The sequence below is a fragment of the Ipomoea triloba genome, chromosome 13, assembly GCF_003576645.1.
Source record: "Ipomoea triloba cultivar NCNSP0323 chromosome 13, ASM357664v1".
In the NCBI taxonomy this organism is placed as follows: Eukaryota; Viridiplantae; Streptophyta; class Magnoliopsida; order Solanales; family Convolvulaceae; genus Ipomoea; species Ipomoea triloba.
Window position 1 is genome coordinate 1,443,940 of NC_044928.1, and position 27,519 is coordinate 1,471,458.

A 27,519-nucleotide genomic window follows, 5' to 3' on the forward strand; every position below is an offset into this window, starting at 1 on the left:
CCATTAAATTTGACGAAAAAATTAAAAAATATTCAAAATTTGAGGGGTAAAATAGGAAATTCACATTTTATTCTTCTTCTTATATAAAAAACACTTTTACAATATTATTTTTCACTTCTTAGCCTAATTATTTTCAAGATTCTTCAATTTTAAAAACATTTTAATAACTTTCAAATGACTTAGCTTGTTAGGAACCTGGCTCTCGTATAACACACTTAAGACTTAGCACAAATAAAGAAATGCATGATCATTGTATTTAGGTTCCTAACAATTATAAAGACTTAAGTGTGTTATACGAGAGCCAGGTTCCTAACAAACTAAGTCATTTGAAAGTTATTAAAATGCTTTTAAAATTGAAGAATCTTGAAAATAATTAGGCTAAGAAGTGAAAAATAATATTATAAAAGTGTTTTTGATATAAGAAGAAGAATAAAATGTGAATTTCCTATTTTACCCCTCAAATTTTGAATATTTTTTAATTTTTTCGTCAAATTTAATGGCCAGGGACTAAACTCGCCACTTCGCGAATAACTCAGGGACTAAACTCGGATACGGCCATAACTCAGGGACTGAGTCTACACTACCCCTATAACTCAGGGACTAAACTCGGATACGGCCATAACTCAGGGACTGAGTCTACACTACCCCTATAACTCAGGGACTAAATATGCAATTTTCCCATTTATTAACTGTAAAATATTTCACTTATTATTTGTTTTTATTATTATTTCTGAATTTGTTTTTATTATACTGAAATTTTTTATCTTGTTTTTTTTTTTTTTGTTTCAAATTAAATTTGTTTACTCTAAATTTATTTTTATTAAACTGAAAATATATATCTTGTTTTGTGTTTCGGATTAAATTTGTTTATTGTGTGCCATAATTTGTAAGTTTGTTTAAATTGAAATTTGTTATTGGTTTTAATTTCATCGTGTATCTGGGATATAACTCATTAATGGAGGTCTCATTTTGTGTTCAATATAATGTTGCACCTTCATTATTGTATATTGTATGTGTATTTCGTTTTTGCTATGGGGTGGTGTGTTTTTCGTGTGTCTCTTATTGGCTATGTTTTGGTTCGTCGTTTTTTTTTGGAGGTAAGCACAGTATGTTAATAATGTATGTGGGTAGTTTGTGTGCGCAGCTTCATTTATTGTGTGCACTGCTTCATTTATTGTGTGCCCTGCTTTGTTATTCTAGAACTGGTAGATAATAAGAAGTTTTTTTTTTGTGTGTGTTGAGGGATTGGTTGCCCTAATGTAGTTGTAATATTGGGCTTTTTAAAATTATTGTCGTGTGTTAATTAAGAATTGTTGTGTGCGTAAATTTAGTATATTGTGTGTAGAGTTTTGTTATATTGTGTGTGCATCACTTTGATGTAGTGTTTTGGTGACTGGATATTGTGTGCCAATGTGTTATAATTTTTTTTTTTTTTTGTTTTATTGTCTTATTGGACTATTAGTGTTTTTTTTCTTGGGGTTGTTTTTTTTCTTAGTTATTGTTTGTGTTTGTTGGTCGTAGCTAAAAGAGTTAGGGAAGCACCTTCAGTGGGTTGTTCGTCCCAGCTCCCTAATGATGATGATGATTTTGTGGAAGATCCGGCTATTGGTGTTCAAAGAATGTGACAGGAACCTGTTAGGGATGCTCCGAATAGCGATTTAATCGCGGATAAGCGGGTACGTTTTCCGGCTCTTAGAATTAGAGTGCCACCTTTGCTTTTTGTAGAGGCGTTGGAAGATCTTACGGCACAACAGAGGAAGGATATTTGTGATATTGGGTTTGGTGACGTTCTTGAGTTAAAGATTAAAGAGTTACCTGTTCTGTTGGGTCGTTGGTTGCTGTCAAATTTTTACAATGAGAAGATGTGCGTACTGTTGGGTGAGGAAGAGGTCTTACCCGTTAGTGAGAAGGATGTTAGTTCCATTCTCGGGTTCCCACGAGGTGAAGGTGTTATAACAAGCGGGATCGCTATACGAAGAGCAAGTTGTTGACTGCGTGGCGGAAGAAGTTTGAGAAGCAACGACATGATGTGTCCCCTGCTAAGGTTGCACAACTTATTAGGGAGGATCTTGATGGGGGTTTGTGGTTCAAGAGGTATTTTATGGTTCTGTTGATTTCCTCGATGATTTCTTGCATGGGCAATGGATATTGTAATCAGATAGTACGTGTTCCATCATTTGGATGATGTTGCAACTATATCACAACAGAATTGGTGTCGTTATCTGATTGTTTCTACACATGCGTTGTGGATGGCAGGCGGCAACCCATAGTTTTTGGGTCCTATCCGCTAGTCTTTTATTTTTCATATGAATTTAATGTTTTTTTTTTGTCATGGATTTGGTTGAATATAAGTTTTATTATATTTATTCATTTTATCGTGGAATTTGTTTGTGTTGTAGTTGTTGTATTGTGATCGGGTTCAGCCTGCGGTTCGTGCCGTGCCTCGGGCTGTCCAAGTGTTTCGGGGGCTGACATCGTAGATGCTTCATTGGTGCAAGGTCTTGGAGATCCGGGGGGGGGGGGGTTGGGAATTTTTTGTTGTTGTTTCAGCTTTTCTTTCCCATCCTTCAACAAAATCATTTCTACCTCTTGTGTGTCGACTTCAAATCCGAGCGGCTTGAAATTACTGATAATTCTGCTTCAACTCAGCCCACTCCGGTGAAGTATGGTGATACCCCAGAAAATGTGGTATGTTTTCTTCCCATTCTGTGCGTGTACGCTATTTTAATGGGTAATCTTAAAGCGATGTGTTCTTTTTTCTTTTTTTTTTTAAAAAAAATTTAGAAACTGTTGTTGTCCGAATATTTCACATTTGTTGGTGAGAAGTTCAAGTCAATTGTTTGTGAGAATTTGAAGACCAAAAGGATGCCGATGAACTGGCGGGACACCAAGAACAAGGTGGACTATGGCGTGTATCTTATGCGGCACATGAAGAGTTATGTGGGTGAAGGTGTTGCAAAATGGGATTGTGGGCTGACTAGTGGTGACAGATCGCAACTTCAGAGGCTACGTTTGCGTTATATATATGAAGGAGCATTCCACAGTTGATATAAACGCACACTGTACTAGCAATGTGGCTCGTGCGTTACGCTTTCTTTCCGGGTGTTAGTTTCCTTGTTGTTAACTAGTCGTTTACTTTTGGGGGTCGTTGTTGGATTTTCATTACTAATGTTTGCTCACACTTTTGTTCTGTTTTCAACTATTTCATTTCTAGTGTAACATATTTATTCGTTCACCAACAGTGTTATAGTTTTATTATTATGCACATATTACTTTAGTTGTCACTATTATTTGGTATATTGCGTGTTTTTTTTCCAGTTTTTGTGTGCTTTCTAGCTTATAACATGTGCATTTACTACTTTGTAAGTGTGCCTGCTAACTTATATCGTGTACACATACTTGTCTTTTTCTTGGTCCTTATTTGTGATTTTGCATGAAAAGCACACTTCCTTGATTGTGTACACATATTTGTCATTGTTGAGACAAATTATTTTGGGAGTTTGTCAATGATAATTGTTGTCATTAATAGATGATGAGAATAATTAATTCTAAATATATAGTTACAATAGATATTGTATGTTATAATGATATAGTAAAAATTAACTTACAAATTTCTTTAGAAATTTTCATGCACTGATAAAATTATGATAATGATATGTAAACTTGTTCAATTGGAGCTAATGAGGGTGTCAATATTGTCAATTCTTTGGACAATGGTCCTACCATTTAGAGTTCAGGTATAGTTATATTTTTTATCAACAACTTTGTAATTAGGTCACGCAGGTCTAACAATAATGTAAGAACAATTTTGTCCGATAAAAAAATAATAGTACAATATTTATAAAGTAATGTACAATTGTATTATTATATAAATAAGACAAAAAAATATTAAAACCATAATAACCTAAATCATTCCCAATAATGCAAAAACATAATTATATCACATAATATATCTCACAACGACACAAATAACAAATTATAAAAGAGAAATTAGTATGATAATACGAAATTATAAATTATCAGAAGTTAAGTGCTGCAAAATTGCAAGATCAAAAAGTAAATAATTGTAGTCCTTTGGGGCAAACAAAACTATGTTTCCACACGGTTTAGACTTTAGGGCATGGGTCACACTTGTGTGAGACCGTCTCACAGATCCTTATTCGTGAGACGGGTCAGATCGGATCGGGTCGAAACAACATGCAAACGTCATACTTATATGTGTAAATGTCGTACTTATATGCTCAAATATAATACTAATCAAGAATACAATTTTTGTTACTTATAGAGAAAAAGTAATACATTTTTTCATAATAAGTAATGTTGACAAGTGCCCCTTACTTATAAGAGAAAGTATAATACTTTTGAGGAAAAAAAATGTAATACTTTTAAATCGAAATGTAAAAGTATTGTATTTTCCCTTAAAAATACTCCCTCCGTCCCTAAATGGTTGTCTCATTTGCTTTTTGCATGCTTTTTAAGAAATTAAAGTAAATGGGATGTGCTTTCCAAGTATGCCCCTCACTTTTTTACTTTTGGACATAAAAGCAATAAAGAATGCAAAAGTCATAAGGGTAAATTGGAAAAAGTAGAATGATGGTGGATGTTCAATTTTGGAAAGAGGACAACATTTTGGGACAAACTAAAAAGGAAAGTAAGACGGGTAAAATGGGGTAGAGGGAGTATTACATTTACCGTTATAAGTAACAAAAATTTTATTCCTGATTAGTATTACATTTGAACATTTAAATATGACATTTGTGCGTATAAGTATTACATTTGTATCTTGAACTGATCGGACCCGACGCGTCTCACGGTGAGACGGTCTCACACAAGTTTTCATTAACCTTTGCTTTCATTACTTGAAAAAGTTTCTGTTTCCACACGGTTTAGAAGACTTTAGACTTTAGGGACACTTATGCTCTCCAAGGGAACAAGATTAGTTGTCACAAGACTTGAAAAGTATAAACAAGATTGGTCATCGCTCGCAAGACTTGGAAATTAATGCATACGTTGGAAGTAACTAATGGGGCAACAAAGTCGTTACGCGTCGTTACCGTCTGATAGAATGGTTTGCTTTAATTTGGAATGACCATTAATAAAGTCGTTATTGTTGGTTCCGTGACAAATAAAAGTCTTGAAAGAAAAGTTGATTAGATTTTTATAAAAAAATTTGATTGAAAAAATGTACATTGTGTGCAGTAAAAATCCTGAACTTGCCAAGAGTTAGAAAATGTTGTGTAGTTTTACTTGGGTTTCAAACATGTAAGTGTCCACACCTTTTCAGCTCAAGACGTTGCGTGTTAGACTTAATCTTTAAAGTCTTTTACCGACCTCCGTCCAACAATCTCTCAGTCATCAAATGTTATACTTGACGTTTATCGGCATCCGTCCAAAAGTACATTTTTATATTTTTACAGATTCTACTCAACATTTTTATTTTGTCAATTTTACACTCACTATATGTAAAGTATAAATATATAACTTATTTATTATAACTTTTCTTAATTAAAAACTCACCTTTAAAAAAAAAAAAAATTCTAACTAACTTGCTTGACGTACATGGAATATATTCATTTTTGACCTAGTGCCATTAAAATATTCTTGTTTTATTTATTATGGTATCAATGTTAAAACTCTAATTAAAACGCCAAGATATTGTAGTCTAGTGGCACCCGGTTGTCTCTTTAAGTCTTAGTGGAGTCGATATTGACTCTTTTTAGCTTCAGTGTGTTGAGAAAATAGTTATGAACAAATACAGTCGTTTTCAAAAAGTATAATAATTTTTTAGCACAATATCTACTAAATTCAATGTAGTTTTTTAAATTTGTGATATAATAATTTTCCAGGAAAATTGTATTTTTCATCCCTAAGTTATAGGGTAATTGTTGAATTCATCCCTAAGTGTTAGTCATGCTCACTTTTCGTCCCTAAATTATCGTTAGCGTTGCACTTTTCGTCCTTTCATCCTCACTTTTTGTCCCTAAGTTGTACTAATATTGCAAATTTCGTCCTTAATGTTTTATTAGTAAAATGACAAAAAATGCAACGTTAATGATAACTTTGAGACGAATTCTACAATCACCCTAGCCTAGCCTATAACTTAGGGACGAAAAGTGTAATTTTTTCCAAAATTTTCCTTATGAGTTAATTCTAGCGTAGGTCCCTTGTCTTTGGTAAAAATTCTAAATTTAGTCTCAGACCATCAATTTTGCCATTTAACACCGTAAATATCATATTTTGGACATTTTTGTCCTTTCAATGACTTTTTCGATGAAACCCTATTTTAGGCAATGGTGTTTTCGTCTCTTTACTTTTTTAAGGGAAAATTGTAATTTATGCCCCTCCATAATATGTCAATTATCAATGTCAGCCCTGAATTATTAGTGGTGTAAATGTTGCCTATCAACTTTCAAAACGATACACATATTGTCCCTCTCAAATGTAAATGTTGTCCCTCAATTTTAAAAAAGGTATATATATATTGCCCCTTTCGTACTGTAAGGGAGGGGCAATATATGTACGGTTTTGAAAATTGAAGGACAACATTTACACCACTAATAATTCAGGAATGACATTGATAATTGACATATTATGGATGAACATAAATTACAATTTTCCCTAAGATATTAAGATTTCATTTATAAAACTTAAATCGGTCCAAATAATAATTCAAAAAATAAACGTATAAAGAACTCTTGACAAAGTGTACACTGTTTCTTGACATCTTAATTATGGTATTAAAAAGCATAGACCAAGCATCAAGTATATGTAATGGAACAAGACTTGGAAGCATGAATTGAATAAGACTAGTCATCAAAAGACTTCGAAAGCATGTGCTGGAAGTATGTAAGTAATGGGGCAAACATAAGTATATGTGAAGAAGACTATAGTCATCACAAGACTTGGAAAATATGTGGTGGAAGTAACAAATGGGGTGCCTAGTCTTCTATTTTGGAATGTACGTGATTGGCACACAAATTAACTCTCTGCAGTAATTTTGTACGTACCAGACTCTAGGAGTTGATGTTGGGTCTGCTGTCTCTTTCGATGTCCTGTATTTTCGATCTGTGTTTAGTTTAATTGAGTTTAGTTGTTTGGATTGATTTATCAGCGATAATTGTTAAATTGTACTATTTTTACGGTACAAAAATTGGTTAAAGTGATCAATTATGTAATAAGTTGTGTGGGAGAAGCTATTTGGGAATAATTTTTTAGCACAATATCTACTAAATTCAATGTAATTTTTTAAATTTGTGATATAATAATTTTCCGGGAAAATTACACTTTTTATTCCTAAGTTATAGGGTAATTGCAGAATTCGTCCTTAAGTGTTGTTCATGCTCACTTTTGGTCCCTAAATTATCTTTGGCATTGCATTTTTCGTCCTTTCATGCTCACTTTTTGTCCCTAAGTTATACTAATATTGCAAATTTCGTCCTTAATGTTTTATTATTAAAAAGACAAAAAGTGCAACGACGTCAATGATAACTTATAGGCGCATTCTACAATCACCCTATAACTTAGGGACGAAAAGCCTACGGGGTTGTTTACGAACTTGGAAAAATGGAGGATTTTCCAAAAAAATAGAGAAATGAAAAAGTGGAAAAATGAAAAATGGAAAGTTTGTTTACTAAAAAAAAAAAAAAAAATCATCTTTCCAATTACCTAACTCCTCTCCATTCTTCCACTTTGTATACAATTTTGAAGAAAGGAAATTTGCATCTCTCCAAACGGAGAAATGGCAAAAACACGCGTCTACAGTGCTACGTATGGGAGGTCCACAGTTTGAAATCTAAGCTGTGCTTTTTATTTCTTCACCCTTTTTCTGAGCGCCACACCTCCGTATTATTTACTTCTTCACCCTAAGCTGTGCTTTTTAACCTTTTTCCTTTAATTACTACTCCGTATTATTTACTTATTATTATTTTTTGAAAACATACTTCTTCTTATTATTATTATTATTATTATTATTATTATTATTATTATTATTATTATTATTATTATATATCTTTACCCTTTTTCCTTTAATTACTACTCCGTATTATTTACTTATTATTATTTTATGAAAACCTACTTATTATTATTATTATTATTAGTTCAATATTTGTGTGAGACGGTCTCACTGGTCTCAATCCGTGAGACGAGTTGGATCTTTGATTAATGAATCGAATATTTGACCTTATTATTCAAAGATCCGATCTGTCTAACGGATTAATTTTTCTAAAATTTTCCTTATGAGTTAATTCTAGCGTAGGTCTCTTGTCTTTGGTAAAAATTCTAAATTTAGTCTCATACCATCAATTTTGTCATTTAACACCGCAAATATCATATTTTGGACATTTTTTGTCCTTTCAATGACATTTTCGATGAAACCCTATTTTAGACAATGGTGTTTTCGTCTCTTTATTTTTTTTTATAATAATTTTCCTAATGAGTTAATTCCAGCAGAAGTCTTTTGTCTTTGGTGGCATTTCTTAATTAATTCATAGACAATCGTTTTTGTCATTTAACACCCAGACTATCATATTTTGGATTTTTTTGTTCTTCTCATGACTTTTTCAGGTGAAATCCTATTTTATAAAATGGTAGTTTTCGATGAAAAATAAGAGGATTCTTTCTCCTTTTTTTTTTTTTTTTTTTTTTTGCACTACAGTTATAGTAGATGATTCACATAATCATGGACTACAATAATAGCGGTCAGACTAAAGTCCGATCTAATTGCTAAGCTACATCATGAGCTTTCTAATTGCATTGCACAATGAATCTCCCACACTCGAAGGTCCTCACGTACTCGGTATTGTCTTTGACAAAGGACGATTTGTGGCCAGGTTGAAGGAGATGAAGACAAGAGCTGAGTGAAGGAGATGGTGCAATTCACGACTGAAGAGATGAAGATCAAGAAAAAATCGGCACAAAAAAACTAAAAATAACAAATCAAGAGACGAAAATGTCATTGCCTAAAATAGGGTTTCACCTGAAAAATTCTTCGGAAGAATAAAAAAGTATCCAAATTAAAATATGATAGTATGGGTTGTCAAATGGCAAAATCGATTGTCTATGACTAAATTTGAAATTGCCACCAAATACAAGGGGTCTCCGCTGAAATTAACTCATTGAAAAAATAATTAAAATTTTTGGAAATACTAAAATACATTTGCCTAAAATTGGATTTTACTGGAAAAGTCATCGGAAGGACCAAAAGTGTCCAAATTATGATTATCTAGGATGTTAAATGACAAAAATAATAGTGTGGAATTAAATTTGTAATTGCCACTAAAGACAAAAGATCTCCGCTGGAATTAACTCTATTCCTTAATATATCTCACAAATTATAAACTATCAGAAATTAAAAAGGATTGGGTTACTTCAAAATATTGTTCTCTTTTTTGTCTTTGAGTCATTTCCATTTTTGGTCCTACTATTAATGGGGTATTGCCAATTTTAGTCCACTTCATTAATTTTTGCCACATTACGGCCATTCTTATTTAGTCCTTGCCACTTTTAGTCCACCGTTAAAATTTTCGTCAAATGGATGTTCAAAACAGTGGTATTTTTGGTCTTTTAATGCTTTGGTCATCTCCCTGGCCCTTTGTAGTAGTTTTCCTTACACATTTTCATCCAATGAATTGAATGTGTCCGGCAAAAGCCATGTGAGCCACATTACAAAGCCATGGCTTTCCCCGGACCTATTCATTGGATGAAAATGTGTAAGGAAAACCACTACAAAGGGTAAAGGAGATGATCAAAGTATGAAAAGACCAAAATACTCCTGTTTTGGACGGTCATTTGACGAAAATTTTAAAGTGGACTAAAAGTGGTAAGGACTAAATAAGACTGGCCGCAATGTAACAAAAATTTAGGGAGTGGACTAAAATTTGCAATACCCCAATAACAATTGGACCAAAAATAGAAATGACTCTTTGTCTTTTTAATTTTACAATTTTCATTCCCTCTTTTATTTATAAAAATTGTTTACTAATAAGAAATTATAAACTATCAGAAATTAAAGAGGATTTGGTTACTTCAAAATATTGTTCTCTGTTTTCGTCTTTTTAATTTTACAAATTTAATTCCCTCTTTTATTTATAAAAATGAGTTAATTCCATTTTTGGTCCTAGATTTATAAGTGACAATCCACTTTTAGTCCTTTTTATTAGAACTTTCAATTTTGGTCCTAGTATTATTATGGCATGGCCATTTTGGTCATTTATCAACAAATCAGTTTAAATATCGTTAAATAAAATGACATTTCAGTCTTCAATTATAAATGTTTTCAAAAAAAATAAACATAAAAAATATAGCAGTTCAACATACTTAGTATAAAAAAGATTGAAATGTCTTTGTATTTAACGATTTTTCAACGATTTTGTTGATGGAGAACTAAAATTGGTCATGCCACAATAATACTAGGACCAAATGAGGATGTTCTAATAAAAAAAAGGACTAAAAGTGGACTGTCATCTATAAATCTAGGATAAAAAATGGAATTAACTCTTATAAAAATTGTTTACTAATATTCATTTTTTCAAATTTATTTTTTAGACTAACTTTATAAAATTTTTAGAACTTATATTTAAAATATTTTTTGATATATTTGGCTTAAATGAAATAAATATAATTTTTACTTTTAAATCTAATATATGTAACATATTTTATGTTTTCAATTCTCTAATTCTCTATTTTTCTAGAAAATTAGATAAATGTTCCGGTTGATAAATGGTCCAAGTGTTACAAAATCAGAAAAATAAAAAAATTGAAGTACTTGGTGGGGCAAAGAAAACTATGTTTTCCACACGGTTTAGACTTTAGGGGCATTAAGCTTTGCTTTCATTACTTAAAAGAGTTTCTGTTTCCACACGGAATCTAATTCATATATAGAGTTAATTTCAACAATGGTTCTCCGACTATGTTGATTTTTCAAAATTAGTCCCTGACTTTTAATTTGGACAATTTAGGTCCCTTGACTTTCAAGTTCTTTCCAATGTTGGTCCTTTCGTCAAATTTTGGTTAAATTGAGGTCAATTGAACAAATACAGTCGTTTTCAAAAAGTATAATAGTAATGGATAAGAATGTAGATAAATGAGCTATTGCAATGGTCTCTTAGGACAAAGAGAAAGAATATGATATCTCTAACAAGACAAATACAACGCTTTTATACTGATAAGCTACTTAACCGCCCCCGCGAGAAGGGGGGGTTGTTATAACTAACTTGGACCGCATGCCCCGGGCTTCCCTTTGACCGAGTCACGATGCCGACCCGGGGTCCGCAACTCGGCCAAGGTCCAAGGTGCCGACCCGGGGTCGGCACCAAGCCACGGCCCAAAGCCTAAACGGAGGTCTCCTGTGTCGACCCGGGGTCGACACCCACCACAGCTCAAGACCAACCTAAGGTGCGAGATGCCGACCCGGGGTCGACACCCACAACGGCCCAAGTCCTTTGGAGTCACGGAGTGCCGACCCAGGGTCGACACTCGAGCCATTGCCTATACGGAGCTTGATCTCGGACCCGGGTTCGCTTGCTCCGCTCTTCCGGGTCGGTCTGCTCCGCTCCATTTCCCAATATATCCATCATATATATATATATATATATATATATATATATATATATATATATATATATATATATATATATNTATATATATATATATATATATGGCAAAAACTTGTGTGAGACCGTCTCACCATGAGACGGGTCGGGTCGGGTCGGGTCAAGATGTAAAAGTGACACTTATATGCACAAATGTCATACTTAGCTCAAATATAATAATAATCAGGAAAAAAATTTTTCTTACTTATAAGGGTAAATGTAATACTTTTAAGAGAAAATACAATACTTTTACATTTCGATTTAAAAGTATTACATTTTTCCACAAAAGTATTATATTTGTCCTTATAAGTAAGGGGCACTTGTCAACATTACTTATTATGAAAAATGTATTACTTTTTCTCTAATTGTATTCTTTGATTAGTGTTATATTTGAGCATATAAATATGACATTTGCACATATAAGTATGACATTTGCATGGTGCCTTGACCTGACCCGACCCGTCTCACGAATAAGGATCCGTGAGATGGTCTCACACAAGTGTGACCATATATATATATAAAAGATATATGTGAAATTTCAAAATCAGATATTTGGACCAAATTTATACTTTACACTATGATCCAAGTTTTACATGCGCATTGAGCGAATGGACTAATACCTAATGCTTATATAGTTATATTTAAATAAGTATTTCAAAGTATATAAATGCAAGATTATATAGGATATAAATTCTTAATTGAAAGTTGAATTTGTTTATTTAAATAGGTTATTCAAAGCATATGAATGCAAGATAATATGAGAGATTCATTATAATTGTCACTAAGATAAATATTTGTAACTTTGTAAAATCGATAGTCTAAAATACTTAGCATAAACACGATAGTCTAAATAAATATTACTTTTGGTTGAATTTATCTAAGTCTTCTTAATTCTCTTTTGGGTAGCATTGTTATTAACTTCATCTTCACTATTGTCATATTCTTGTTTGTTGGTAGTGTGTCATTTGCAATTGAGTTACTGGTTGTAACATAGATGGTAGCCTCATTCAATGAGATTATGGTGTAGAAAGTTGTGGATTTGCCTTATTGTGTATATGACTGGAATCTTAGTTTTACTGTGAACTCTTGATCTTACAAGCGCCTATTGATATTTTGCAATGGTATTTTTTTTCCCTACATGTTTAATGTGAAAGTATTGAATAAAATATTACTCCGTAATATTTATTATATTTGTGGACGGTTCTTGAGTTGTACATATTTTTCTATTTTCATAATTTGTTTACTTGATAGTACAACAATAACTCTGCAAGTAGTCCGAACTCTGAATACTGATGCCACAACATGTCAAATTTCATCAACAATTTCCACATCCATTTTGCACCTATTTATTTTCAAGTTCATATTTTTGGAATTATTATGAATGAGTGTAGTAGTTGATTTTGTGCGTTTGCGTGTGTGTGTGTGTGTTTTTTTTTTTAAATTTTTTTATTTAATTGATACTAACCTTAGAGTTAAATTGTTTGTCACTTGGTGCATAAACCTTTTTTAAACAGTAGATACATCCTATATACTAAGTGCTTTTGTTGTTAAGGTTGATACTAATTTTGCTTTTAATCTAAGCAAGTTGAGTCTAGAAGATTAAATGAATTGTAAATTTATATTAGTTCTAATATATTTAACGAATGCACAATAAGTATTTCACATACAAGATCAATGAATGCAGAAACAGTGACTATTTTAAAATTTCTTCATTTTCTAGATTTTCCAAATTAATTGCATCATAGTTGTAGTCTCGGCATATTTTCAATGTATCAAGTATGTCATGATATTTTATTGCACTGCATTTACATTTTTAATAATGAATTTTAAATGTAGCTATGTAAGATAATGATCTAATTAACATTTACTTATTTTTATTAACATAAAATCATGCTAGTCCTTTAGGTGTTCTGCTTAGGCTTCATTTGGTTCAATTGATTGTTAAATGAGTTCTTGTGGGTAGAGAAATCCGCAGTTTAAGAAATAAGATTAGATAAGGTAGTAAAAATCTAAACATTTTAAATCTATCTTAATATAAAAAATTCAATTTAACTTTAAAGTGAATGACTATGATGTAATAAAAACAATATAATTAATGAAATTAGTTCTCTTATTTAATTCAATTTATTGATAATGAATTTTTTTTTTTGAATAAAGACATTGTAGAAATGCATATGTATTATTTGTTGTTGTAGTTACTAATTTATTTAATTTAATAAGAGTTATAGAGTGAATGACTTACTTTTCATCAACAACAATAAAGTTATTGATTTTTTTTAATTTCCATTCATTGTTAAGACAAATTATTTTGAGAATTTGTCAATGACAATTGCTGTTAATAAATGATGAGGATAAATAATTTAAAATATATGGTTACAATATATATTGCTATAATGATATAGTAAAAATTAACTTACAAATTTCTTTAGAAACTTTCATGCATTGATAAAATTCTGAGGATGATGTATAAACTTGTTCAACTAGAGCTGATGGGGTGTCATTATTATGAATTGTTTGGACAATCCTACCATTTAAAACCCAGATGTAATTGTATTTCTGATCAACAAGTTAATTTATTGGCTCTTAATTAAACTTAAAATATGCTCATATCACAACACTCAAAATTAAATTTATTTTTTTTAGAAATATTATTGCCGTAGTAATATTTCATAACAATGGTAAAATGGCAATTTTTGTTCTGATAGTGAACAGTGTTGAGCAAAATATGGCACAACATTGTTCATCTACACTATTTAAAAAAAAAATTATATTCATGTTCTATTCCCTCCAAATTCAACCAAACGTGTTGTAGGGGCATTAAGCTTTGCTTTCATTACTTAAAAGAGTGTCTGTTTCCACACGGAATCTAATTCATATATATATATATGCGTATTCATATTTCAGAAATTCTACACCTCAACAACAAACAACATAACTCTGCTCCATCATAAAATGAGGACTCTCATGTTTAACATGCTTCTGCTCTTTTCAAATTTATTCACAATTATGCATGCATTGGGTCAGTGTCTTCCTGATCAAAAGTCTGTGCTTCTCCAGATACGAACTGAAATCACTTACGATTCTTCGGAATCCACCAAGTTGGTGCTGTGGGATAAAGGAGGTGACTGCTGCCTATGGCCAGGTCTGAGTTGCAATAGTGCAGGATATATTACAACCCTTGACCTCTACGATGGCTCAATCTCACTGTTTTGAGCCTGGTAGATTGCAACTTCAGTGGAACAGTCCCTCACAAAGTATTCCAGGTACCAACTCTGAAAACCATTGACTTAAGTTACAATTTCATGCTTGGGGGTTCTTTGCCAGACTTCCCTGAAAATGGATTGCTTCAAAGTCTCGCACTTTATTGTACGAAATTTTCTGGGAATTTACCCGAGTCCATAGGAAACCTCAGACTGCTGTCCTATATTGACCTTGCATATTGTGATTTTAGCGGATCAATCCCTGTTTCTATTATAAAGCTTAGAAAGCTTGTTGAGCTGAGTTTTTCCCAAAATTCATTTTCAGGACCCATTCCAGCATCACTATTTTTCCTGCCATCACTTCAAACCTTATATCTGGTTGGAAACAAGCTTTCTGGTCATATAAATGAATTACGAAATGTGACTTCTCAATTGCAATCTCTTGATTTGAGTGACAACAACTTGGAAGGGACAATACCTTCATTCTTCTTTCGACTTCAAAGCCTTACATCACTAGATCTTTCATCAAACAAATTTTTTGGTCAAATGATTGATTTGCAAAATGTGACTTCTCAATTGCAATCTCTTGATTTGAGTGACAACAACTTGGAAGGGACAATACCTTCATTCTTCTTTCGACTTCAAAGCCTTACATCACTAGATCTTTCATCAAACAAATTTTTTGGTCAAATGATTGATTTGCAAAATGTGACTTTTCAATTGCAATCTCTTGATTTGAGTGACAACAACTTGGAAGGGACAATACCTTCATTCTTCTTTCGACTTCAAAGCCTTACATCACTACATCTTTCATCAAACAAATTTTTTGGTCAAATGATTGATTTGCAAAATGTGACTTCTCCACTTGAATCTCTTGATTTGAGCGCCAACAACTTGGAAGGGACAATACCTTCATTCTTCTTTCGACTTCAAAACCTTACATCACTATATCTTTCATCAAACAAATTTTTTGGTCAAATGATTGTGCAAAATGTGACTTCTCCACTTGAATCTCTTGATTTGAACGCCAACAACTTGGAAGGGACAATACCTTCATTCTTCTTTCGACTTCAAAACCTTACATCACTCGATCTTTCATCAAACAAATTTAACAGTATTGTACCTCTAACAAAATTTAAAAGCCAGTACCTTGACTTTCTCGACTTTTCCAATAACAACTTAGTTGAGACAACCATAAGCACATCAGAACTTCCCTTACTCCCTCAGTTTAGAGAGTTAAATTTGGCCTCCTGCAATTTGCAAAAATTTCCTGATTTTTTGAAAAGCCAATCTAAATTGTGGGGGTTAGATCTTTCCAACAACACTATTAGTGGAGAAATTCCTAACTGGATATGGGGAATTGGTAATGGGCAACTCTCATACCTCAATCTTTCTCACAATCGTTTGACGCATATGAAAGAGCCAATGGAATATGGTTCTCTTACTTTCCTTGATCTAAATTCTAATATGCTAAGTGGACAGATTCCACGACCACCACCTGAGGCACAGTATTTAGACTTCTCCAACAACAATTTCTCCATGATTCCTCTTCATATTGCTGATCAAATCCCATATCACCTTTATTTCTTTTCCATGGCAAAAAATAGAGTAAGTGGAAAGATCTCAACTTCCTGGTGTCGAGCAGCCTATCTGGAAGTGCTTGACTTGTCCCACAATGCTTTGCATGCCACAATACCATCATGTCTGGTTCAAAATAACAGCAATCTCATTGTAGTGAATCTTAGAGGAAATCATTTAAGTGGTGAGATATCACTTAAGTTTCAACACAGTTGTTCTTTAGAGACATTGGATCTTAGTCAGAATCTCTTAGAAGGGAAAGTTCCTCCCTCCTTGATCAACTGCACAGAGCTTAAGATCTTAAATCTTGGAAACAACAAAATAAGTGATGCCTTTCCTTGTTGGCTCAATAAATTGTCAAATCTGCACATTCTGGTATTGCGTTCCAATCATTTTCATGGAAGCATTTCTTGTCCCATGCTTGGGGTAAACAACAGCTGGCCAAGTTTACAAGTCATTGACCTATCTTCCAATAATTTCAGTGGACATCTACCAACTGATTTATTCTTGGCATTAAAAGCTATTTTGGTTGAGAGGAATGAATTAAACTCAAAGGTTGACAACTTGCACTTCGCATCTCAATTACATGGGATTAACTATCAAGACTCAGTCTCACTTTCTCTAAAAGGACAAATTTACACTATAGAGAAGGTTCTATCTATCTTCACTTCTATTGATTTTTCAAGTAATCAATTTGAAGGCAGTATACCAGAGTGTGTTGGAGACCTTAAACAGCTTCATGTCCTCAACATCTCTCACAATGCCCTAACTGGCAATATTCCTCCATCTCTTCAAAACTTGAAAGCTTTGGAAGCACTGGACCTCTCATTCAACAACCTAACAGGAAATATCCCGGTGCAACTAGAGATCCTAGCCTTCCTGGAAGTGCTGGACTTGTCCTACAACGCTTTGCATGGCACAATACCGTCATGTCTGGTTCAAAATAACATCAATCTCGTTGTAGTGAATCTTAAAGGAAATCATTTAAGTGGTGAGATATCACTGAAGTTTCAACAAAGTTGTTCTTTAGAGACATTGGATCTTAGTCAAAATCTCTTAGAAGGGAAAGTTCCTCCCTCCTTGATCAACTGCACAGAGCTTAAGATCTTAAATCTTGGAAACAACAAAATAAGTGATACCTTTCCTTGTTGGCTCAATAAATTGTCAAATCTGCACATTCTGGTATTGCATTCCAATCATTTTCATGGAAGCATTTCTTGTCCCATGCTTGGGGTAAACAACAGCTGGCCAAGTTTACAAGTCATTGACCTATCTTCCAATAATTTCAGTGGACATCTACCAACTGATTTATTCTTGGCATTAAAAGCTATTTTGGTTGAGAGGAATGAATTAAACTCAAAGCCTGACTACTTGCACTTCACAGGAGAAGGTTCTATTTACTATCAAGATTTGTTGCGCCCGCGGAAGTGGGATAGATCAGATTGCAACAATAATTTGAGAAAGAAAAATAAATGAGGCACAGATTTTACGTGGAAAACCCCTAAACAAATTAGGGTAAAAACCACGGGCAAGGGTAGAAGAATTTCACTATGAGAAAATAGGAGTTACAACCACTCTCTAACTAACAAGGAGAAAACAAGGATAATTCTCTCTTGCTAGGAAGGAGAAATACACTCAACAAACTCTCTAATATCTCTAGTATATGAGGGAAGAATAGAATGATTTGGGATGACTAGAATGGCAAAATGACCTCCCTATTTATAGTTGTAGATTTGGGGTCATTTTGTAATTAGCCTAAAATGTAAGGACCAAACAATAAATATTTTGTTCAACAAAGTTTGGCTACCTAACATTCTTGTTCAAAGTTGGCAACTTCCTAATTTGGCTGCTGCATGGATGTTGCCTAACTCCATTTGCCGACAATCTCCCACTTGAAGATCAGATTGTAACAATCATATCTTCACACCATTCTTTCTACCTTGCACTTTCCATGTCGCTTACGTCTCTATCAGGCCACAGGAAGATCGACACCAAGTAAACTTATCAACATTGATTACCTTTGTTAGGAAATCTGCTACGTTGTCCGTGGTATGGATTTTCTGCAAATCTACTGTCCCTTCTTCCACCTTCTCTCGGATGAAATGGTACTGCACTCGTATGTGTTTCGTCCTTGAATGAAATGCAGGATTCCTTGCTAGATGCAAGGCACTTTGACTGTCACAAAACAAAGAGACAAACTCTTGTTTGTGCCCGAGTTCCTCCAATAGCATTTTCAACCAAATTGCTTCCTTACTGGCTTGTGTAGCTGCTACGTATTCTGCTTCTGTTGTTGACATAGCCACAACTGCTTGCAGTTTTGAAACCCAGCTTACAGCTCCACCAGCAACTTTGAACACATATCCTGTCGTAGATTTACTTTTATCCAAATCCCCTGCATAGTCAGAATCCACATACCCGTTGATAAGAAAGTCTGATCCTCCATAACATAATGCAACATCTGAGGTCCCCTTGATGTATCTTAGGACCCTCTTCACACAGTTCCAATGCTCTCTGCCTGGATTCGCCATGTACCGACTAACTACTCCCACTGCTTGCGCAATGTCTGGTCTTGTACATATCATAGCGAACATTAGACTCCCCACCGCTGATGCATACGGTACTCGAGATATCTCCATCCTCCCTTCTTCATTGCTAGGACTCATACTTGAGGATACTTTGAGATTAATAGGAAGAGGGGTAGAAATTGGCTTACAATCTTGCATGCTGAAACGTGACAAGATTTTCTTTAAATAATTCTTTTGAGAAAGCCAAATCTTCCTATTATCTCTGTCTCGGTGAATTTGCATCCCTAGAATCTTGTTTGCTGGTCCCAAGTCCTTCATTTCGAATTCCCTAGCCAGTTGTGCCTTCAATTCATCAATGTGATCTTTGTTGGGGCCTGCGACCAACATGTCATCTACATACAACAGCAATATAACAAAGTTATCTTTTCCAAACCTCTTGAAATATGCACAAGGGTCTGCATTCAGTCTGTTGTATCCAAGGCACATGATGAAGGAATCAAATCTCTTATACCAACACCTTGGCGCCTGCTTTAAACCGTACAGAGATTTGTTCAACCTGCAAACCAAGTTCTGATTCTCTTTGTCTTCAAATCCTTCAGGCTGGAGCATATATATCTCTTCTTCAAGATCTCCATGAAGAAAAGCCGTTTTCACATCTAGCTGCTCTAGATGTAAGTTGAATGTAGCACACATCGCCAAAACTACACGAACTGTTGTTAGTCGAACCACAGGTGAAAATATTTCATTGAAATCAATACCTTCTTTCTGAGCATATCCCTTCACCACCAGTCTTGCACGATACCGCTCCACTTGATCGTCACCATTCCTTTTGATTTTGAAGACCCATTTGTTACCAATTGGCTTCCTTCCTTGTGGTAGTGGCACAAGTTCCCATGTATTATTTTTATGGAGAGCTTCTATTTCTTCCTGCATTGCTGCCGTCCATTGAGAAACATCTGAGCTGTTTATCGCCTCCTGAAAGGTTGATGGCTCACCATCCTCTGTTAGAAGGCAGTATGCAACATTCCCTTCCATAACATAATCTGAGTGCCAAGTGGGACGTCTTCTTTCACGGTCTGATTGACGAGTTGTTGGAGCTCCAGAGCGTTCTGGTTCTGGTTCCTCGTGCGCCGGTTCTGCTTCAGAAGAATCTTGTTCAAATTCCTCCTCTACCTGTATCTGAGTAGTTTCTGGCTTTTCTTTTTCCGTGCTATCATCAACTTCTCCTCTTTGTAGCTTGTCCTCTACAAAGATAACATCCCTGCTGATGACAACTTTGTGGGCAGTGGGATCCCACAAGCGATACCCCTTTACTCCATCAGCATACCCCAAGAATCTACATTTCCTGGACTTCGGATCCAACTTTGTAATTTCCTGGGCATTGTACATTGCATACACAATGCTTCCAAATATATGGAGGTTTGAATAATCAACAGGCTTACCAGTCCACATCTCCATTGGTGTCTTCAGCTCGATTGCAGTTGATGGAGCTCGATTCACCAAATAACAGGCGGTATTGACTGCTTCTGCCCAGAATGATTTTTCTAAGCCCGCAGCCCTCAACATTGCTCTTGTCCTTTCCAGCAAGGTTCTGTTCATCCGCTCTGCCACTCCATTTTGTTGAGGAGTGTATGCCACCGTGAACTGCCTTTTGATGCCTTCCTTCTTGCAGAAGTCATCAAATTCCTCACTTGTATATTCCCCTCCATTATCTGTCCTGAAACACTTGATCTTCTTCCCGGAATCAAGTTCCACCCGTGCTTTGAAGGCTTTGAAAGTCGCAAACACATCTGACTTTCTCTTGATAGGGTACACCCAGCATCTCCTAGAGTAATCGTCGATGAATGAGACAAAATACTTTGCCCCTCCTAGGGATGGAACCGGTGCTTGCCACACATCAGAGTGAACCAATTCTAGAACAACCTTGCCTCTAGAATTTGATGTGCTGAATTTAAGACGATGCTGCTTACTTGTTATACAATGCTCACACAAAGGAAGTGATACCTTTGTTAACCCCGGAAGTAGCTTTTGCTCCACAAGAATCTTCATTCCTTGTTCTGACATGTGCCCAAGTTTCTGATGCCATAGCAGCGTAGAGTCTGGACTACATGCGGCAACCGATGCCTCTGCTTCTTGCAAAGTCTCTCCCTTCAGCATGTATAGATTTGCAGCTATCTTCTCCCCTTTCATCACCACAAGCGCTCCTTGGAAAATCTTCATGACTCCTTTCTGTGTTTCAATCTTGGTTGCACTATTATCCAATATTCCATAGGATAATAGATTTTTCTTCAGGCCCTTCACGTGCCGCACATCCTGAACAGTTTGGACTGTTCCATCGTACATCTTCAGCTTGATGGTTCCAATGCCGATAATCTCCAAGGCATGATCGTCGCAGCTGTACACAAATCCTCCTGAGATTGGTTCATAATGATGGAACCATTCTCTCCTTGAGGTCATGTGATATGTGGCTCCCGAGTCTATAAGCCATATATCCGCGAACCTTTTTCTGCCTTCCCTGGCTATTGATGCTTCGCAACAGAGAGCACTTCCATCATCTGAGGTACTTGCAACATTTCCTTGAGGATTGGAATTCTGAGGTAAATTACAACAATCTTTCTTCAGGTGACCATTCTTTCCACAGTTGTAACACTTTAAATTCTTCTTACTTGATTTTGATCTACCACGACCACTGCTTTGGCCACGTTCTGTTGACCTTCCTCTCATCACCATTAACGCCTCTGCCTGTTGCAGATTGACTTGTCTGTCCTCCTTGTTCTTGCGCCGACTTTCTTCTTCAAGAACCGCAGCTGCAACATCATCGAAGACTAGATAGTCTGTAAGGATGTTGTTTGTTAAGTTGATGATGAGCTGATCATACGAATCAGGTAGACTCTGAAGTAGAAATTCCGCACGCTCCTGTGGCTCTATTTTACAGCTTAGAGATGTAAGCTGGGAAAATAGAGTATTCAGCGTATTTAAGTGTTCCGTCACTGAAGTAGATTCTGACATACGAAGAGTATATAATTTCCTCTTAAGGAAAATTTTGTTGTGTAGTGACTTGGCCTCGTACAACCGGTTGAGGTGATCCCAAATCTCCTTGGCCGTCTTCTTCTCCTCGATGCTTGACAATACTCCATCTGCTATTGATAGGTATAGATCTGCCATAGCATCCTCGTTCATCTCGCTCCATTTTTTGTCATCAGTAAAATCCACCGGCCTTTCACTGATAGCTGCTAGACAGTTGTCTTTCCTCAGGATAGCCTTCACCTTCAATTTCCACAATGAGAAATTTTTTCCATTGAATTTTTCAATCTCAAATTTCGCTGCCATATTGTTCTTGAAACAAATTCTGAACAATATATCTGAAGGCTCTGATACCAATTGTTGCGCCCGCGGAAGTGGGATAGATCAGATTGCAACAATAATTTGAGAAAGAAAAATAAATGAGGCACAGATTTTACGTGGAAAACCCCTAAACAAATTAGGGTAAAAACCACGGGCAAGGGTAGAAGAATTTCACTATGAGAAAATAGGAGTTACAACCACTCTCTAACTAACAAGGAGAAAACAAGGATAATTCTCTCTTGCTAGGAAGGAGAAATACACTCAACAAACTCTCTAATATCTCTAGTATATGAGGGAAGAATAGAATGATTAGGGATGACAAGAATGGCAAATGACCTCCCTATTTATAGTTGAGAAATTGGGTCATTTTGTAGTTAGCCTAAAATGTAGGGACCAAACAATAAATATTTTTGTTCAAACTTTGTAGGTGCCTAACTCTTGGACTTGCCTAACATTCTTGATCAAACTTTGCAACTTGCCTAACCATTGTGGCTGCTGCCAAATTAATCCATTTGCCTAATTCTGCCGACAAGATTCAGTAATACTGTCTCTAAAAGGACAAAGTTACACTATAGAGAAGATTCTATCTATCTTCACTTCTATTGATTTTTCAAGTAATCAATTTGAAGGCAGTATACCAGAGAGTGTTGGAGAGCTTAAACAGCTTTATCTACTAAACATCTCTCACAATGCCCTAACTGGCAATATTCCTCCATCTCTTCAAAACTTGAAAGCTTTGGAAGCACTGGACCTCTCATTCAACAACCTAACAGGAAATATCCCGGTGCAACTAGAGATCCTAACCTTCCTGGAAGTCTTAAACTTGTCATACAACCATCTCGTTGGAAGGATTCCAAGAAGCACTCAATTGGATACCTTTGATGCAAGCTCATTCAAGGGAAACAAGGGGCTATGTGGATTCCAAATTAATGTATCATGCTCTGGCATCGATGAACCAGCATCCCCAATACCAGAATCAGAAGAGAAAGAATCAACTCACCACGTTGATATCTACATTAGCGTTGCATTTGGATTTGTTGCAGGTCTAGGAGGAATCTTTGTGCCACTTTTGCTATCCAGCAAATGGAGATCATATTATAACAAGATGATAGATGGAATTCTGTCAAAGATATTCTTTCAGAGAGGTCAAGGGAGAAGAAAGAAGTCTCGTTAGCAAAACTTCTTTTCAATCAACAATTTTGGTGCTTATATTCTTCTCGTCAACCACCTAAGTTGCTTAGGTAAAGTTTCTTTTTTTACCATGTGTGATTGTTTTATTAGTTGTTTGTAGGCTTGGATGTATGTAGTTGTGCTTTTTATTTCATTTTCTCCTAATGTCCTTTTTATTTTATATGTATGCATGGTTTTCAGCGGTGTAAAAAAAAGGCTAAATTTTTGACTCCACACTCCGAACTTACATGAATAAGGTATGTTGCTAGGTTGTGTGCCCATGATGTAGTGATTGTGTGCTCTGCTTCATTTATTGGGTGCCTTACTTTGATATTTTAGAACGGGTAATTAATTTTTCTTCTTTTTTTTTTTTTGTTTTTTGTTTTTTGTGTTGAGGGGTTAGGTGAACTGTTTTTTTTTAAAAAATATTGTCGTTCACTTGGTTATTTGCATTTTTATGACAAATTTGGTATATTTTTTTTTTTTTTGTACTTTTTTTTTTTTTTTTTAAGAAAAAGCATGTATTATTAAGAAAACAGAGAGCGGGACGAAGCGAACCCGCGGAAGTCATACAAAAAAGTAAGTTGCACGGCATCCGACAAAGATGAAAAATTAGAAAATAAGGATGGAGAGGATAGGCTAAAGCAAGAGGAAGCTAGAGAGTCTGCTACTTGATTCGCTTCTCGATAAACGTGTGATAAAGAAGATGACCAAGAATCAAGTAAGGACTGAATACGATGGACAGCATTACGGATATTCCAAGGAACATGATGCAATGCGGAGTTGACGTATCTCACCAAAAGAGTAGACTCAACTTCGATTAGATATGGGCGTTTAGCAGCGAGGTCGCACCAGTTAAGCGCATAATCGAGGGCTGACACTTCTGCTTCTAAGGTGGATGAGGCTGTCAAGGGAAAGGAAAGAGCCATCACTAGATTGCCCATCGAGTCACGNTTTGAAACGTTCTGGCGGTCGCAGATTTAAAGACACTTTTGAGGAAGAGGATAGGATCTCAGCAAAGGACCGCAGTGGTGGGGGCGCGGCAGCCCCCGGCGCCGCCGCCATGGGAGGGTTTAGCGAGCAATTGGGCTAGGGCTAGGGCTTTTCTTTCTAACCTAATAGTTCTTTTACTGCTTAGTTTGACAAATTTGGTATATTATTCTCCGAAAGATTAATATAAAATATTGGTTATTGTAATGAATAGATTTATTTATAAATTAAATCCATTTAGATAAAATAAGAGGAATATTTTCAGTTTTGTTTTAATAATTAATTATTTAATTTTTATACATGTAAATTATTGTTTCCTTCATTTTTGAATCATTTTATAAGTTAAGCCTAATGTAGTTGCAATATCGGACTTTTTAAAATTATTGTACTGTCATGTTTTAAGAATGGTTGTGTGCGTAAAATTATTATTGTGGACATGATGTTAATAAGATATGTTGATAGTTGTGTGCCCATGATGTATTGATTGTGTGCCCTACTTTGGTAATTTGTAACTGGTAGTTAGTGAGAGTCATTTTTTTTAACTTGACTGATGGGTTAGATGTATTGTTTAATTAATTATTTTCAGTTCAGAAAAATAAAATAAATATTTTTAATTCTTTTTATAATTAATTATTTAATTTTTATCATTGTAAAGTATGATTTCATTCATTTGTCAATGGTTTATATTAGTTAAGTTTGATTTAGTTGAAGCATAACTCTTATTAAAATTATTCATATGATTTACGAATTATTGTGTGCATAGATTTAGTTATATTGTGTGCATCGCTTTGATGTAGTGTTTTGGTGGCTGGGTGCCAATGTGTTATTATTATTATTTTTTGTTTTATTGTCTTATTGGACTATTAGTGTTTTTTTTCTTGTGGTTGTTTCTTTTCTTAGTTATTGTCTGTGTTTGTTGGTCGTAGCTAAAAGAGTCAGGGAAGCACCTTCAATTGGTTGTTCGTCCCAGCTGCCTAATGATGATGATGATTTTGTGGAAGATCCGGCTGTTGGTGTTCAAAGAATGCATTAGGAACTTGTTAGGGATGCTCCGGATGAGCGAGTATATTTTCCAACTCTTAGAATTAGAATTCCACCTTTGCTTTTTGTAAAGGCGTTGGAAGATCTTACGACACAGTAGTGGAATGACATTTTTAATATTGGGTTTGGTGCCGTTCTTGAATTAAAGATTAAGGAGTTGCCCGTTCGGTTGGGTCGTTGGTTGCTGTCGAATTTTGACAGTGAGAAGATGTGCGTACTGTTGGGTGAGGGAGAGGTCTTACCCGTTAGGGAGGAGAATGTGAGTTCTATTCTCGGGTTCCCATGGGGTGAAGGTGTTATAACAATGCGGGATCGCTATGCGAAGAGCAAGTTGTTGACTGCATGGCGAAAGATGTTTGAGAAGCACCGGCATGATGTATCCCCCGCTGAGCTTGCACAACTTATTAGGGAGGATCTTGATGGGGGTTTGTGGTTCAAGAGGCATTTTATGGTTCTGTTGATTTCCTCGCTGATTTCTTGCATGGGCAATGGATATTGTAATCAGATAGTGTTCCATCATTTGGATTATGTTGCTACTATCTCACAATAGAATTGGTGTCGTTATATGATCTGATTGAGGAACTTGTTTCTACACATGCGCTGTGGATTGTAGGCGGCAACCCACGGTTTTCGAGTCCTATCATCTTCTTGATTGTGAGTCTTTTATTTTTCATATGACTTTAATGTTTCTTTTTGTCATGAATTTGGTTGAATATAAGTTTTATTTATTCATTTTATCGTGGAATTTGTTTGCGTTGTAGTTGTTGTATTGTGATCGGGTTCGGCCTGCGATTCGTATCTTGCCTCGGGCTGTCCCAGCATTTCGAGGGCTGACATCGCAGATGCTTCGTTGGCGCAAAGTCTTGGAGATTCGGGGGGACATCACAGATGCTTCCTTGTGTTGTGTCGTCCGATGTAGTGCCCGAGGGTAGTAGATTGTCTGCTGACTGGGGTGTACATTTGGGAGGTACTCATGGTGATTCTGTTGCCCCGGTTTCTCCTGTTCCTCCCCATAAGGTCTAGTTTCATATTTTTTGTGCACGTGTAGATTTTTCTTCCATAATAGGTTATATTTCGTTATGTATTCTATCTTTTCTATTCTATTTTTTTTCCCATAATGTTAGTTTTTTGGGTTATTTTTGTTTGATTTTTAGAAATTACTTGAGCGCTTGGCTGACAAGACCGGGGAGCTAGCCAGGTGCATTCTCGCACTTATCCAGTTGGTGAACGAGGCTGGCGCGGTTGCAGGGAATAATGTGAATTTCTGGCAGGTTTTAGATGCTGCGCAGGTACTAATGAACCAAGNCTGTAAAAGCAAGGCCTGCTCTTTGTTAAGATTCTCTCTGTTTAACTCGGATGGGTCTTCATCAAAAAGGCGCTCTTTCTCAGAAACTGAAAGCTCCAAATTTTTCACTCGATCAAAAATATTTCCAAAGACCTCTTTATTCCATATTTTAAGAGCTTGCTTCAGACGTTTTAGCTTGTAAGCCAGAGCTCTCATTCCACCCCCATCTGCATGTTGTTGCCAACTAAAGGAAACAATTTCTTTGAATTCTGGATGAGAAAGCCACGCATTAAGGAAGCGGAATTGCTTTGGAGCGGCAAAGTCAGATTTTTCCATCGTCAAAATGAGTGGTGAATGATCTGAAGTAGATCTGCTTCTTAATTCTGCTCTGACATTTGTAAAAAAATCCCGGAAGGCATGATTCAGAAGAAATCTATCCAACCGTTTCCACACTCTACCAGTATTTCTCACCCCTGACCAGGTGTATAGGCCCCCCGACGTAGCTATATCTATTAGTGAATTATCAGAAATAAAGGTCGAGAAGTCTGATAAATCGCCCACATTTGGAGTTGCGTTGCCTCTGTATTCGGAAATACTAGATATAGTGTTGAAGTCGCCACCTAGAAGCATTGGTTTCGAGTCCTGAGTTAAGGTGCCTAGCTGGGACCATAGAGCATTCCGTTCTGCTCTAGTGTGTTTAGCATATACCACAATCATATCAAAGGAAAAGTTCCAGAGAATATGAGAGATGTTGCATTGAACAAACTGATCAGCATCAGTAGCAATATTAACATTAA

General features: G+C 35.4%; 3 protein-coding genes across 6 annotated transcripts in view; all 3 read left to right on the forward strand.

Annotated features, from left to right (window-relative positions):
- LOC116002532 (receptor-like protein 54) overlaps window positions 1-2,506 on the forward strand; it is a 6,831-nt gene extending 4,325 nt beyond the window's left edge. For 2 of the 4 annotated variants that reach the window (XM_031242698.1, XM_031242700.1), the window contains exon 3: window positions 1,522-2,233. The gene's annotated coding sequence lies outside the window, so the exon portion shown is untranslated. Of the gene's footprint in view, window positions 1-1,521; window positions 2,234-2,399 lie in introns of those variants that run through there. The other 2 variants (XM_031242699.1, XM_031242701.1) reach the window with 2 other exon arrangements.
- LOC116002310 lies at window positions 956-3,258 on the forward strand. The gene is made up of 5 exons (XM_031242413.1): window positions 956-961; window positions 1,629-1,913; window positions 2,009-2,094; window positions 2,499-2,688; window positions 2,785-3,258. Exons 1-5 carry the CDS (start codon window positions 956-958, stop codon window positions 3,046-3,048), a joined length of 831 nt encoding a protein of 276 aa, XP_031098273.1. The 3' UTR covers window positions 3,049-3,258.
- An 11,282-nt stretch (window positions 3,259-14,540) lies between these two features.
- On the forward strand, window positions 14,541-25,554 carry LOC116002312 (receptor-like protein 47). Its single transcript, XM_031242417.1, has 5 exons — window positions 14,541-14,730; window positions 14,913-17,756; window positions 22,770-23,477; window positions 23,608-23,663; window positions 25,323-25,554. The coding sequence occupies exons 1-3, from the start codon at window positions 14,541-14,543 to the stop codon at window positions 23,408-23,410; spliced, it is 3,675 nt and encodes a 1,224-aa protein (XP_031098277.1). The 3' UTR covers window positions 23,411-23,477; window positions 23,608-23,663; window positions 25,323-25,554.
- The last annotated feature ends 1,965 nt before the right edge of the window (window positions 25,555-27,519 follow it).